We start from the raw sequence: 15,329 nt of genomic DNA on the forward strand, positions 1-15,329 counted from the left end.
ATGCTGTGAAATTATAAATTGTCTGTCACTGGGGAAAGGTCTGTAGAAGACAAAGGGAATCTGTTGTACACTCTCAAACCCTTAGTACAGTGCTCCGCGCACAATAAGCGCTCAGTAAATACGGTTGAGTGAACGGAATTGCATTCATTCTCGCTGATTTGGGCTGACCTACTTTTATTCAGTTACCAAAAGCTGTCCCCAGACATGAGAAAATGAAGCATTTACGTGTTCTGCCTTTTGCGTGACGGGTGGTCTAATACCATTAGTAGAGGAAATTAAACTTCTTTTGTCTGTGAAATTCTCGCTTCATTAATTCCCTCAATTGTGCTAACCGCGGCCTGAGCAATAGTCTTCGAAACACAAGAAATGGAAAAATCCAGGAGATTCCTTGTAGATTGTGTCCCCTAACCGGTTTTTCCTCTCTCTCCAGGTTGTATAACCCCGCCTCGAGGACAGCCAGGACCACCAGGACCTCCAGGACTTCAGGGTAATGTCTTGCAGCACATTTAGGAAGATTTTCTTGCCCTTTCTTTCTTCTTTCTTTCTGGCGTGGCACTAGCCAAAGAGTTGAGGCTCTGCTCCTTCCCAGCAGTTCTACTAGGAGCTGTGCCGTTCTTACTAGTCTTTTGCTTTCGATTAATAATCGTGGTACTTTTTAAGCGCTTACTATGTACCAGACTGTAATTAGATCTGGGGTGGATACGAGTTAATTGGGTTGGACATAGTCCGCGTCCCACATGGGGCTTGCAGTATAATGTAGGAGAGAGATTAAGCCTTGAATCCCCATTTCAGAGATGAGGAAACTGAAACCCAGAGTTCAGTTCAGTCCCCCTCCTCCCCCTCTCCATCCCCCCCGCCCTACCTCCTTCCCTTCCCCACAGCACCTGTATATATGTATATATTTGTATGTATTTATTACTCTATTTTACTTGTACATATCTATTCTATTTACTTTATTTTGTTAATATGTTTTGTTGTGTTGTCTGTCTCCCCCTTCTAGACTGTGAGCCCACTGTTGGGTAGGGACCGTCTCTATATGTTGCCAACTTGTACTTCCCAAGCGCTTAGTACAGTGCTCTGCACACAGTAAGCGCTCAATAAATATGATTGATTCTGATGTGGTTAACATTTCTCCTTTTAACACTTGATAAGAAAAAAGGATCTGAGAGACACTGGATCTTAAAAAAGGGGGGGTATTAAGTTGCTAAACGTGAGGGTGTTTAACAAATATAAGGGGAAACTTTAGAATTTTTCCACATGGAAAGGTACCCTGCTCCTTGTGAAAGAGAGATGGATGGCATTTTAGGGACTGATAGGGTGTTTAACAAATAAAAGGGAAACTTGAGACTATTTCCACATGGAAAGGTACCCTGCTCCTTGTGAAAGAGAGATGGATGGCGTTTTAGGGACTGATAGGGTGTTTAACAAATAAAGGGGAAACTTGAGACTTATTTCCACATGGAAAGGTACCCTGCTCCTTGTGAAAGAGAGATGGTTGGCGTTTTAGGGACTGTTGATAGGCGCGAGTTGCTTTGGCTAGCTTGTTCACGGCTTGTTGAAACCACAAGTGTGTGTGGACATTTTTCCTTGGGCAGGGCAGAGGTTTTGACTGGGATCAAGACCGTGGGACAGTCTTGTGGGGCAAGGGACTGCACAAATGCCGTAAAAAATAAACAATAAATAAACATGTCATCGTGCCAGGCATGTAACACCTGTGACATCACGTGTTCCCCTTGCCTGACCTGCACGTGGGCTGTCAGAGGCCAGCCTAGTGGAAGTCGAGATGATTTGTGTTTTTGTGTTAATCTCCCAGATAGCCACAGCTTTCAGAACGTTTTTAGGCTGAAAATCAAGAACACCCCCTCAGAGATTTATGCTACCTGTTCCCAGTCTTCCTATATATATTTTCACATAGCGTGAGCCCGTTTAAGTAGCCTGCACTGGCCTTCATTTAATTCCATTAACTTCCCTTCGTGGGCAGGTAGGCTTTTAAAACCTTCCGACGTGAATCTTATTTGTTGTGTTGTTTTTCGGTTGTCTAGGATCCAAGGGCATTCAAGGCTTCCCAGGAACAACAGGTGCCGATGGCTACGTGGGCCTTAAGGGTCTCCCAGGAGAACCAGGTCGCGAAGGAATTCCAGGCCCACCAGGTAAAACTGGAAACTACCAGAATAGACTGTAAGCTCGTTGTGGGCGGGGAATGTGTCTATTGTATTGTTATATTGTTCTAAGTACAGTGCTCTGCTCACAGGCTTTAAAGCCATCAATTAAAAAATCATTAGACTGTAAGCTCGTTGTGGGTGGGGAATGTGTCTATTATATTGTTATATTGTTCTAAGTACTGTGCTCTGCTCACAGGCTTTAAAGCCAACAGAATTAAAAAATCATTAGCAGTCAGGTCAAAACCTTTTTTTCCTTCCCACTTTGTATTAAAAATCACCACATATTGAAAAGTCCATCGAAGTTCAAGTCTGGGGCGGAGTAACTCGCTGTCAGTGCCCAGGGATCAAGACACTCATTACAAGGACAGGGGAAACGACATGATGAGATCATTTGGCTCCTAGATAGCCATTAATTGCCTAACTGCCAGAACACAGGATGCTACCATTCACTCCCTTGTGAATGTCTAATGGGTTGGTACGAATACCACAGAGAGAAACAACGATTAATTGCGTAGCAAAAAGTCTCTCCAAAATGACGGACTCAAGAGATTTCTTTCCACGGAAAAGACCGAGCCCAAACTCTGACTTTCCCTAATTTGGGAAGCCGCTTTCATCGGCTTCATTTGCTTTGAGGATTGCGTAGTGCACACCTTTCTGCAAGATTTGCCCCCCGGGAAGAGCCAAAAAAATAATAATAATAATAAATTCACTTGGCTTTAAAAACCTAGAAATCTGGAGCCATTTTCAGAATGAAAGAGCGGTGCCTTTAGACTGTGAGCCCGTTGTGGGCAGGGAATGTGTGTGTTTATTGTTGTAGTGTACTCTCCCAACCAGTTAGTACAGTGCTGTGCACACAAGTAAGCGCTCAATAAATACGATTGAATGAGTGAATGGTGCAGACGGCGAAAACAGTCTGGGGCTCTGACACTGAAAGGAGAAAGCTGGCGCTTGGGAGGGGGGAATTGGAGCCTTGTTCCCAAGAAGAGCCGGACGTAGGTTGGGAGAAAGTTCAGCCAATTGACCCGCGCCCCCGAAATAGTAATCGTGGTACTTGTTAAGCGCTTACTACGTGCCGAGCTGGCCACTCTACTAAGCGCCGGACACCGCAGGTAGGAAGCCAGGGGCTGTCAGAGGGAAAGGTCCACTCTTAGATCCCATCTCGTCCGTTCCAAGTCGGTATAGTCTGCGTCCAGATAGTCATAGCTCGCTGTGTTTTCTTTTTAGGATTCTCCGGGCCCCGAGGACATAAGGGAGCATCCGGTTTTCCCGGACCCAAGGGAAGACCAGGGACCGTAGGCAGCACGGGCTTCCCCGGCCTGGCCGGAGAGAAAGGACTGCCGGGGGAAGTGCTGTCGGCCCAGCGTGGTCTCCCTGGAGAATCCGGCCTGCCTGGGATTCCCGGCCTCAAAGGGCAACCAGGAAGTATAGGGCCTCCCGGATTCCGAGGTAAGCATCCTTTTCGGTGCTTCGATTAATGGTACTTGATCAATCAATCAATCAATCGTATTTATTGAGCGCTTACTGTGTGCAGAGCACTGTACTAAGCGCTTGGGAAGTCCAAGTTGGCAACATAGAGGGACGGTCCCTACCCAGCGGTGGGCTCACAGTCTAGAAGGGGGAGACAGAGAACAAAACAAAACCTATTAACAGAATAAAATAGATAGACTAAATATGTACAAGAAAGTACATGTACTTGAAAGCTGATTTTATTTTTAATAATAATAACAATAACTATGGTACTTATTAAGTGCTTACTAGGTGCCCAGCACTGTTCTTAGCGCTGGAGTAGATACAGGGTAATCAGGTTTTCCCATGTGGGGCTCAAAACTTTCCATCCCCATTATACAGATGAGGTAACTGAGGCACAGGGAAATCAAGTGACTTGACCAAGGTCACAAAGAAGACAAGTGGCAGAGGCGGGATTGGAACCCACGTCCTCCGACTCACCAGCTCGTGCTCCTTCCGCTAAGCCAGGCTGCTATTCTATTTATTTTATTTTGTTAATATGTTTGGTTTTGTGGTCTGTCTCCCCCTTCTAGACTGTGAGCCCACTGTTGGGTAGGGACTGTCTCTATATGGTGCCAACTTGTAGTTCCCAAGAGCTTAGTACAGTGCTCTGCACACAGTGAGCGCTCAATAAATACGATTGATTGGTTGATTGATTGAAAGTAGTCCCTTAGGGCAGTCCAGATCAATCAATCAATCAATCAATCGTATTTATTGAGCGCTTACTATGTGCAGAGCACTGTACTAAGCGCTTGGGAAGTACAAATTGGCATCACATAGAGACAGTCCCTACCCAACAGTGGGCTCACAGTCTAAAAGATCTGCAGATGTGTTAGATTTTTCGGGAGTGCTTTTCACTGGGTTTCACAAAAGAATTGATTATCTTTGCAGACACTTCCTTTCTCGGCTTGGGGGAAGAAAAAGAGAACTTTAATGTGCAAAGTTTCAAAGTAGTGATGACATGAGGACAGTTGGCATTTAAGTCAAAGAATCCTTCCCTGTTTCTTCATCATATGCCCCTGGTAACCAGCTAGTGGAAAGCCCCCATTTCTTCCTCCTTCCCACTAAAGAAAGCTACCCTGCCTCAACTCACATCAAAAACCAGTTGCGTACGAGGGACTTTTTCTGTAAATTTGCCCCTCTCCGTTGGTCCTTAGTACTTGTTACCCCTTGCTGACAAAGAGAGATGTCTGCCTTGGGGACTTGGACTTTGCTTTTCGGCAAAAGCCATCAAATAACGCTGGTGGACTTTACGTGGCTTTGGAGTCAGAGGTCAGGGGTTCAAATCCCAGCTCCGCCAATTGTCAGCTGTGCGACTTTGGGCAAGTCACTGAACTTCTTGGTGCCTCAGTTGCCTCATCTGTAAAATGGGGATGAAGACTGTGAGCCCCGCGTGGGACAACCCGATCACCTTGTGACCTCCCCAGCGCTTAGAACAGTGCTTTGCACATAGTAAGCGCTTAATAAATGCCATTATTACTACGTGCCAAGCTTTGTAAGAAACTTGACACTGTCCTACGAGGGGCTTGCAGCCTAAGGGGGAGGGCGATCAGATATTTCACCCCCACTCCACAGGCGAGGAAACTGAGGCACAGAGAAGTTCAGTGCCTTGCCCAAGGGCCCTCAGATAAGTGGCAGAGCAGGAATTAGAAAGTGCTCTTTCCACTAGGCCATCAGCGTGATCAGCAGACCATCCTCAGGTGGATGGGTGGGGGGTTGCCCAAAGTGGGGGTGTGCAGTAAATTGTGACGTTTCCTGAAGTCTGTTTAGACTGCTTCTCCTACTCTTGCTAATCTCTCCACTGGCTCTGCACACAGTAAGTGCTCAATAAATACGATTGATTGATTGATTGGAAGTTCGCATGGGCGATTGGCCAGAGCCCAGAACATGGAGATAGACTTGAGAGCTGAGTTTGAATTTCATCTCAAGCAGGGCCTAGTGGACAGAACACAGCCCCCGGGGGGGAACTGCCCTCTAATCCCAGCTCTGCCCCTTGCCTCCTGGGCCCTCTTGGGCAAGTTCTCTGAGCCTCAGTTTCCTCGTCTGTTAAATGGGGATTAAATGCCTGTTCTTCCTCCCGCTTCAATTGTGCCCAACCCAGTTACCTTGCGTCTACCCCAGCGCTTAATAGGGTGCTGGGCACATAGCAAGCGCCGAACAAATAGCACCATTATTATTACTGTCATCTCGGCCGTTGCTTCCCTGAATTTCTGACGACTTGACCCCCGTCCACGTGTTTTGTTGTCTGTCTCCCCCTTCCAGACTGTGAACCCGTTGTTGGGTAGGGACCGTCTCTATACATGACCTTCCCAACGCTTAGTACAGTGCTCTGCACACAGGGAGCCCTCAATCAATACGACTGAATGAGATTTCCTGTGGAAAAACCGATTTGCCATGCAGCGTTCCGTACCGGTCATACTGAAGTGAATGGAACAGGCCCCCGCTTCAGAGGGGATCTGGCGATGGTTACGATAACGCTGGGAAAGCGTTCTGAACTTCCCGGAGGGAGGGATTCGCGTCAGAGCCGTGAAGCCGTGGTGTTATTCCTGCAAGCATTGTGCCCCGTGTCGCCCTACAGGCAGCCAGGGGATGCCCGGGATGCCCGGTCTGAAGGGCCAGCCGGGATTCCCGGGCCCTTCCGGTCAGCGCGGCCTGCCTGGACTCACAGGGACGCACGGCTCCCCGGGATTTCCGGGCCACCAGGGACCTCCCGGCCCGCCAGGACCTCTGGGATTCAAAGGTGAGGACCCCTCCCCTCCGCTCCGCTCTCCCCACGTTGTACCCCCGCCCCGTCTCGCTCGCCAGACCTTTTATCAGGCATTTCACATTGTGGTGGGGGGTTCCTCCTGGTTGAATTCCGTAAAAATTGAGAGGGTACCCAATGGCACTGAGGTGGTATTTTGCAACCCCAGCATCCAGTATGCATTCAGCAAACCCAGCGTCCTCCCCGGGCAAGATGTAAACTGAGGTTAAGAGCCCCCGCGTCCACTCTCGCAGCGAACCCAAGGCGGTTGTCGTGGGCAGGGACCGTGTCTGTACTCTCTGCACTAAGCGCTTGGGAGAGTGCCATAGAGCAATATGAGACACTTTCCCTGCCCACAGCGAGCTTATAGTCTAGAGGGGGAGACGGATGTGGGCGGGGGTGGGTGCGTTGGGGGAGGCGGCATCTATTTAATCATTACCTTGTGACTCCGCAGGTCAGCCTGGAGACCTAGGCGACCGAGGTGACCCCGGCTTCCCCGGCCCCGTAGGAATGAAAGGCCTGGGTGGTGAGCCGGGTGAGAGTGGCTTTGTAGGGACGAGAGGGCAGCAGGGCTCTCCCGGCCTCCAAGGGATGGACGGAATGCCCGGAAACCCAGGATCCAAAGGTAAGTCGGGAACCAGCAGTGGTTGCGGGCCCCTGAGGGACATAGGTTGCTTCCCGCCAAGAGACGATCCTCACTGGAATCTCAAAGCCCTCCCGCGATCCTCTGTCCTGCCGAGCCAAGGACTGAGTTTTAGCAACGAGGCCCTGGGGCTAAATTTCACTGGAGGAAGTCCGCTCTTCTGACGCTGGGACTTTCCATCTCAGTTTCAGCGATGAGCTATCCTACGGAGAGGCAGACCTATTTCCTGGTGATTTCCTGAAATCCGTCTTTAGCAGTAGCAATTGAATTTACTAAGCACTTACTGCGTGCAGAGCAATGTACTCGGTGCTGGGAAAGAGACTACAAGTGGGACTCTTGATTTAAATATCTACATCAAGACCAATTTGCATTACATCAGTAGTAGAATTGGGATATTTTGCTCCACTCTGTGACATCTGAGCAAAAGATCCAGTTTTTTTCCCGTCTCTTAGTTCCCATCCCACCCAGTTGGCCAAGTTTTCCCACATGTACTTCCAACAGAAAGAAAAAAGTGGGTTTTGACTCGTTTTGTGCCACCGCCGTCCGTGTTCTTTCAGTCTTTCAAAAGATGAATGTCAGTCCCTTTCTGTAGGGAGCGTGTGTCCTTACTTTGCGGGTTCAGAACTCAGCGATTTGCACTAACTCCAGAGACCTATGTGGCAATTAACAGGTAGAGCTAAGGGAAGGACGGAAATGCCACCGAAATTGTGTCACGAAAGGGTCTGGAGCTTCTTTAGCTTATCTGTACGAACACAACATCATTTATTGTTAGTGCTTGCGAGATCCGGAGATGAGAGCCTCTTTTTTCATATAATGGTAATGTGCCTGCTAGATGGTTTCCCAAGCGCTTAGTACAGCGCTCTGTACAAAGTAAGCACTCGATAAATTTTGTTGACTGGCTGGCAAAACCCAGAATTGTTTTACGAGACACCTGCCACTTTTGGACGGCGAACAGAGATCGCTCGATTCTGCCCTTGATTTGTTCTCCGTCCTGACCTTTGTTTAATGTCCTCTCTCCGGATCTTTAGAGGCAGAAGCTTAAAATGGAAGGTTTTGAGGAGGGTGTGAGGTAAAAATGAAGCCGCCTGGCCACGGCTCTCCCCGTGAAGTTGTTCTACCCATAAGGGATGGCTCTGGCGTTTTAAGGGTAGACGGGCGTGCTGCTGTCATTTCTAATCGGTTAACCTGTCTCTTTGGCTCTCCTCCTGTCCTCAGGCCCCAAAGGCTCCCCCGGCATGGATGGTTTCAAAGGCATGGTTGGCCTCAAAGGAAGTTTAGGGATGCCGGGGTATAAAGGAATAACCGGAACTCTGGGACTGCCCGGTCCGAAAGGTTTGACGGGGGACCCAGGCTTTAAAGGTATGGCATTTCCTTCTCACGGAGTTTGGGGTGGTGTGTTTCCCACTTACCTATGTGGCGCGGGGCGTGGGGGAATTGCTCCCAAGAGACTGAGGATCTCCGGAGTCGAGAGGCAGCATGGCCTAGTGGAAAGGGCCTGGGTGACAGAGGACCGAGGATCTCATCCCGGCTCTGCCCCTCGCCTGCTGTGTGACCGTGGGCAAGTCCCTTCACTCCCCAGTGCTTAGAACAGTGCTTTGCACGTAGTAAGCGCTTAATAAATGCCATCGTTATTATTATCATTATTACTCTCCGAGCCACAATTTCCTCTCCTGCAAAATGGAGATTAAGACTGTGAGCCCCCTATGAGACAGGAACTGGGTCCCTCCTGATTATCTTGTTTCTACCCCAGTGCTTAGAACAGTGCCTGATACCCATTAAGCGCTTAACAGATACCATTTAAAAAAAAAAAAAACCAAACCTGGTCCTCAAGAGGTGCACCGAAGGAGGTCATAGGTTCTAATTCGGCTCCGCCACTTGTCTGTGAGTGACCTTGGGCAAGTCACTTAACTTCCGTGGGCCAGGCCTCAGTTCCCTCATCTGTAAAATGAGGATTGAGAGTGTGAGCCCCATGTGGGACAAGGACTGTGTCTAACCTGACTATCTTGTAAGAAGACGATGAGGAGGATGGTATTTGTTAAGCGCTTACCATGTTCTAAGCACTGGGGTAGATACAAGTTAATCAGATGGGACACAGTCTGTGTCCCACAACTGGGGATCAGAGTCTTAATCCCCATTTTACAGACAAGATAACTGAGGCACGGAGAAGTGAAGTGATACGGGATTGGAACCCCGGTCTTCTGATTCCCAGGCCCGTGCTTTATCCACTAGGCCATGCTGCTTCCCTGTCTACCTCAGTGCTTAGAACAGTGCCTGGCACATAGTAAGTGCTTAACGAATACCGTAATTATCGTTATTATTAGTTCCTTTAGTCAATCAAACAGTGGTATTTATTGAGCACCTACTGTGCACGGGCCAGGCTGGAGCCCAAGTTGTCGCAGCCCCGGTGGAAAGAGATTTAGCGGTCAGGAGGAAGGCGGCTCCTTCCGGCTGTCCACAGTGGCCGAGACCGCCAGGCTTCTGATAACGTGAACCCCCGAGAGACAGGGAAATGGGTTATAGTGGCTCCACTGTGTGCGGAGCACTGTACTAAGTGCTGGGGAAAAATACCCAAGTGAGATTTAGATTACGGCGACCGATCCTCCAGGAGCTCACAGTAAAGTGGGGAAGGGTTTGGCAACAGAGTAGGAAAGATGAAAGAATGTAAATGGGAAACAGGAAAGACGCAGCTCAGAGCCTAGAGGGGGGCTCGGGAGGGGCCTCAGGACACTGCCCCCCAACAGATCATCCGGTGTCCCATCACAACCCAAGCTTCCCAACATTGTGGAGTTTGTAGAGGCCTCGACTGCCGCTGCTTAAATCCCCCTCGGTCACAAGGCGTGTTGGGAGTGGGGTCCGGGTGGCGAGGAGGGAGGTTGGCAGTGGTCCCCGGTGAGAAGCAGCAAGGCCTAGTGGCTAGACTGTGAGCCCAGTGTTGGGTAGGGACCGTCTCTTTATGTTGCCAGCTTGTCCTTCCCAAGCGCTTAGTCCAGTGCTCTGCACACAGTAAGCGCTCAATAAATATGATTGAATGAATGAATGAATGGCTAGAGCCCGGGCCCGGGAGTCAGAAGGACCTGGCTTCTAATCCCGGCTCCATCCCATGTCTGCTGTGTGACCTCACCTCTCCGGGCCGAGTTCCCTCACCTGTAAAATGAGGATTAAGAGTGTGACATATGTGGGACAGGGATTGGGTCCAACCTGATTAACTTGAATCTACCCCAGTGCTTAGAACAGTGCCTGGCACATAGTAAGTACTTCACAAGTACCGTTAGTATTATCATCATTATTATTATTATTCGTTTGGCGGTCCGGAAAGTCACGTGGTAAATGGGGCGCTTCGTTTGGAGGCATCAGAAGTGACCGTTTTCTGTTGGTTTCCAGGCAGCCGTGGAGACCCAGGCCCCCCGGGAGAGCCTCCCAAAATCCTGCCTGGAATGATGCAATTTAAAGGGGAGAAAGGAGATGAAGGACCGACTGGTTTGAAAGGATTTCTGGGCTTGAAAGGTAGGAAAGTGTCCAGGCAGCATGAGCCTCACCTGTGGGGTGGTTCATCCTCCTCCTCCTCTCCTCCCTCTCCCCCTCCTCCAAGGGGCCAGCTGTCTACCTGCCGGCCAGAAACCCTTGATTCTTCACCAATCTAACGAAAAAGGGGGAAAAGATGTGGCCTATTCAGACCCTGAAGCGTTCTTTCCATCACCTTCCCACTGCCTCATTTACACCCCTTAGGCTGTAAGATCACTATGGGCAGGGGTAGGGACCGTCTCTATACGTTGCCAACTTGTACTTCCCAAGCGCTTAGTACAGTGCTCTGCACACAGTAAGCGCTCAATAAATACAATTGACTGATTGATCTTATAGTTGTATTGTACTCTCCCAAGCACTTAGTACAGTGCTGTACACGCAGTAAGCGCTCAATCAATACAACTGAATGAATAAATGAATGAACTCTCACAGGGCCCGGGAGTCGAAAGGACCAGGGTTCAAATCCCGGCTCCGCCACTTGTCTGCTGTGTGACATTGGGCAAGTCACTTGACTTCTCCGGGCCTCGGTGATCTCATCTGTAAAATCTGTAAAATGGACAGATCTCACCTGTAAGATGGACAGATCTGTAAATCTGTAAAATGATTAAGCCATATTGTGGGACAGGGACTGTGTCAAATCTGATTAGCTTGTATCTACCCCAGCGCTTAGAACAGTGCTTGACATATAGTAAGCGCTTAACAAATACCACAATTATTGTTATTCTGTTTACTGTGTGCAGAGCACTGCACTAAGCCCTTGGGAGAGTGCAGTACAACAACAGACCAGACCAATTCCCTACCTACAACTAGTTCACAGTCTAGAGATGGAGACCAGTCTAGAAAGATGTGGAGAGGGTCACCCTTATCCCGAGTTGACATTTCTTGGATCTTTTTTCCCAGGTGGCCAGGGAATGCCAGGAGTTCCCGGAGCGTCCGGTGTGCCGGGGTTACCCGGGCAACCCAGCCAGGTCAAAGGGGATAAAGGAGAAACTGGGTTTCCCGGACTTCCCGGAGGGCAGGGATTCCCCGGAGCCACCGGGATTCCTGGAATCAGAGGCTTCCCGGGATTCCCTGGAAGTAGGGTAAGTCAGAAGCCTAAGGGGTCCGGACACTCATTCACTCGTATTTGTGGAGTGCCCACTGGGTCCAGAGCACTGTACTGGCCAGTGGAGGAAAAACTAGACACATCCCGGGCCCTTGTGGTGGGTTTCTGGGTTTCTTATGTCCTGTTTTGGGGCCTTCCCAGGGTTACCTCCTAGCCCTCTCCTCCTCTTCTTGAATGACAAAGGCCAGGCCATCTTCTCGCCTCAAACTCAGCAAATACACCCATCCTCATGGGGACAACCTCCCCGCTGCGGGGGAGTGAGAGAGGAGCAAGAAGCAGGGGGCAGGGCTGCGTTTCTTAAAGTCCAGAGGGAGGAATTTCTGGTCGACGTGGAGAGGAAAGGGCGGCCATCGGCGGTTTTGAGGCGTGAGGACGTGGTTTTAGGAAAGCGAGCTGGGTGGCAGAGCGAAGTGTGGAGCGAGAAAAAGGAAGCCTACAGAGAGATCAGTGAGGAGATTGAGGCTGTGGTAGCCTGGTCGGTAAATGGCAACTGCTCGGGCGCCGTTTGGATTGGAGATGGAGAGGTGGATTCTGGAAATGTGGAGAAAGGACTGGTGGGATTTGTTGACTGACTACATATGGGAGTGGAAAGGGAGGACGGAGTCAGGGAGGGTATTATTGACCTTACAGGCCTGAGAGATGCGGAGGGTCTGAGAAGAGGGGTGTTGTGAGCCGTGATGGGAAAGTTAGGTAGGGGAAAGGTTTGGGAAGGAAGATAAGGAGTTCACTTTTGGACATATTGAACTTGAGGGGCTGTTGGGACATCCATAAAGAGGTGTCCTCGAGGCAGGCAGAAATGCAACATTGCAGAGGAGAGGGGTCGATATGGGATTCGTTCCCCTAGAGGTGCTGGTTGAAGCCGTGAGCTCCACAAGGGAGTGAATGGAGATGGAGAAGAGCAGGACCGAGCCTTGAGGGGCCCCCTCAGTTGAAAGGACGGAGGAAGAGCCGGTGAAAGAAACTGAGCCAGAAACCTAGGTGCAGAACCAGGGAGGGTTGTGTCCGAATAACTATGGCAGAGAAGCGGTGTGACCTTGGGAAAGTCACTTCACTTCCCTGGGCCTCAGTTCCCTCATGTAAATGGGGGATTAAGACCGTGAGCCCCATGTGTGACATGGACTGTGACTGTTGCGAATACTTGGTATCTACCCCAGTCTTTAGAACAGGGCCTGGCGCATAGTGAGCGATGAACAAATAGCATTAAAAAAAGAAAACTACCACGGTTAGGGACTTTTTCCAGAGGGTGGGAGCGGTCCACGACGTTGGAGCCAGCCGAGAAGTGGGGAAGAATTAGGATGCAAGTGGTCTGTTAGATTTGGTAATAATAATAATGATGGCATTTATTAAGCGCTTACTATGTGCAAAGCACTGTTCTAAGCGCTGGGGAGGTTACAAAATGATCAGGTTGTCCCACGGGGGGCTCACAGTCTTAATCCCCATTTTACAGATGAGGGAACTGAGGCACAGAGAAGTGAAGTGACTCGCCCAAAGTCACACAGCTGACAATTGGTAGAGCCAGGATTCGAACCCATGAACTCTGACTCCAAAGCCCGGACTCTTTCCACTGAGCCGTGGTCGTTGGTGGCCAAAGAGAAGGGGTCCCAGTGGAGGGAATAGGGAAGAAAAGGGGTTGAAGAAGGCCAAGGAAGGAGTTGGAGGAGAGGAAGCAGAGGCAGGGGGTATTTATAACCCGCTTGCAGAGTTTGGACAGGACGTGAGGAGGGAAACTGGCTAGCTGGATGGGAAGTAGCGTGGCCTAGTGGAAAGAGCAGGGGCCCGGGGGTCCGAGGACCTGGGTTCTAATCCCGGTACCGCCCCTTGTCTGCTGGTCGGCCGAGTCGGGCAAGTCCCTTCACATCTCCATGCCTCAGTTTCCTCACCTGTAAAATAAGCAATTAAATCCTACTCCAGACAAGGGTTTTCCTTAGTATTTGGGGTTTGGCTGGTGGCATTTTCACTGTGATTCCCTGCCACTGACTCGGTTTCCTCCCCATCCAGGGTGACAAAGGCAACATCGGCATCAAGGGCTTTGAGGGTGAGGGCGGCTCCGTGGGAGACTTTGGTGAGTTTCCTCCTGAACGCCACGTGGAAGAGAGAAGGTACCGTGAGCCTTGCGGGCCCGTCCTCATTCATCTCTCTCTGTGACAGGTGACAGGGGAGACACTATAAACTTGCCGGGAAGGCGTGGAGTAAAGGGGACACCTGGTCTAGCTGGAGTCTCAGGTATTATTTTGGTTATTATTTGTCTTTAGCAGTATGTCAGCGGCGTTAATATTTATAGAGCGAAAGCTCCTCGTGCGTTGGCTGGGGTGCAGGTGGCCAGAACCTCCCACCTGAAGTTTGTTTTCTAAACCTGAGACGGGGAGCTGGGAGCCTGCTTTTAACAGCCTCGTTTATTTTATTTTTTTTTTTTTGCAGGGGTAAAGGGATTTATAGGACAGAAAGGCAACCAGGGAGACTCTGGTCTCCAGGGAATTAGCGGCATGAAGGGGACTCAAGGCCCACCTGGTTCAAGAGGACAAAGCGGTGAGTCACAGATCAGTCAATCAATCAATCGTATTTATTGAGCGCTTACTGTGTGCAGAGCACTGTACTAAGCGCTTGGGAAATACAAGTCGGCAACACGTAGAGACCGTCCCTACCCAACAGCGGGCTCACAGTCTAGAAGGGGGAACCGAAGCCCCGGAAGCAGAGCGCAAAGTAGCGGTTTCCCCTGACCAAGGCCCTCCACGGTGGTGGAGTCCCACTGCCTCACCCCCAAAGCCCAGCCAGTCAGCGAGTCGGTCAGTCCTATTTATTGAGCGCTTACTGTGGACAGAGTACTGTACTAGGCGCTTGACAGAGTGCAGTAGAACAATACAGCGGACACAGTCCCCGTTCACAACAAGCTTACGGACTAGAGGGGGAGACGGGCAGTAATATAAATAAATATAAAATTACAGATGTGGGCCTGGGAGGGGAGATGAGTAAAGGGGGCAAGTCAAGGCGGCGCAGAAGGGAGTGGGAGAAGAGGAAAGGAGGGCTTAGTCGGGGAAGGCCTCTTGGAGGAGACGGGCCTCCAATAAGGCTTTGAAGTGGGGGGAGAGAGATGAGAAGGAGAGAGGAGAAGGGATCACATCACAGCAGGAGAGCTCACCGGGGTTTCCCTAAAAGGACACCTGACTCCAGTCTTCTTCATCCCTCTCACCCCCTGAATAATAAGCAGAGGAGCAGCGTGGCTTTGTGGCTAGAGCCCGGGCCTGGGAAACAGAGGTCCTGAGTTCTAGTCCCCCTCTCTGCCGCTTGTCTGCTGTGTGATCCTGAGCAAGTCATTTGAACTTCTCTGGGCCCGTTACCTCCTCTGTAAAATGGGGATTAAGACTGTGAGCCCCATGAGGATAGGGACTGCGCCCAACCTGATTACCTTGTGTCTACCCCAATGCTTAGAACAGTGCCTGACACATAGTAAGCACCTAACAAATACCATCGTTATTATTACTGTTATTATTATCAGGATAGGATGGTGGCGGGGGTGGAAGAGAGGATGGGAGGTAGTTAGTTCCAGGGTCTCACCCCGTGCCTCCCTTTGTCCGCCCCCCTCCATCCTAGAGCCCCCAACTGGGAGTCAGAAGGTCATCAATCAATCAATCGTATTTATTGAGCGCTTAC

At 50.1% G+C, this 15,329-nt stretch overlaps 1 protein-coding gene across 1 annotated transcript in view; it reads left to right on the forward strand.

Moving 5' to 3' along the window:
• Nucleotides 1-15,329, forward strand: part of COL4A2 (collagen type IV alpha 2 chain) — a 171,263-nt gene that overhangs the window by 140,954 nt on the left and 14,980 nt on the right. The window contains exons 27-37 of the mRNA XM_038762180.1: nucleotides 431-487; nucleotides 2,043-2,150; nucleotides 3,387-3,608; nucleotides 6,247-6,408; nucleotides 6,866-7,036; nucleotides 8,270-8,413; nucleotides 10,436-10,558; nucleotides 11,477-11,658; nucleotides 13,680-13,743; nucleotides 13,830-13,904; nucleotides 14,100-14,207. Of these exons, the coding sequence (XP_038618108.1) occupies nucleotides 431-487; nucleotides 2,043-2,150; nucleotides 3,387-3,608; nucleotides 6,247-6,408; nucleotides 6,866-7,036; nucleotides 8,270-8,413; nucleotides 10,436-10,558; nucleotides 11,477-11,658; nucleotides 13,680-13,743; nucleotides 13,830-13,904; nucleotides 14,100-14,207 (1,416 nt within the window). The remainder of the gene's footprint in view (nucleotides 1-430; nucleotides 488-2,042; nucleotides 2,151-3,386; nucleotides 3,609-6,246; nucleotides 6,409-6,865; nucleotides 7,037-8,269; nucleotides 8,414-10,435; nucleotides 10,559-11,476; nucleotides 11,659-13,679; nucleotides 13,744-13,829; nucleotides 13,905-14,099; nucleotides 14,208-15,329) is intronic.

The sequence above is a fragment of the Tachyglossus aculeatus genome, chromosome 20, assembly GCF_015852505.1.
Source record: "Tachyglossus aculeatus isolate mTacAcu1 chromosome 20, mTacAcu1.pri, whole genome shotgun sequence".
In the NCBI taxonomy this organism is placed as follows: Eukaryota; Metazoa; Chordata; class Mammalia; order Monotremata; family Tachyglossidae; genus Tachyglossus; species Tachyglossus aculeatus.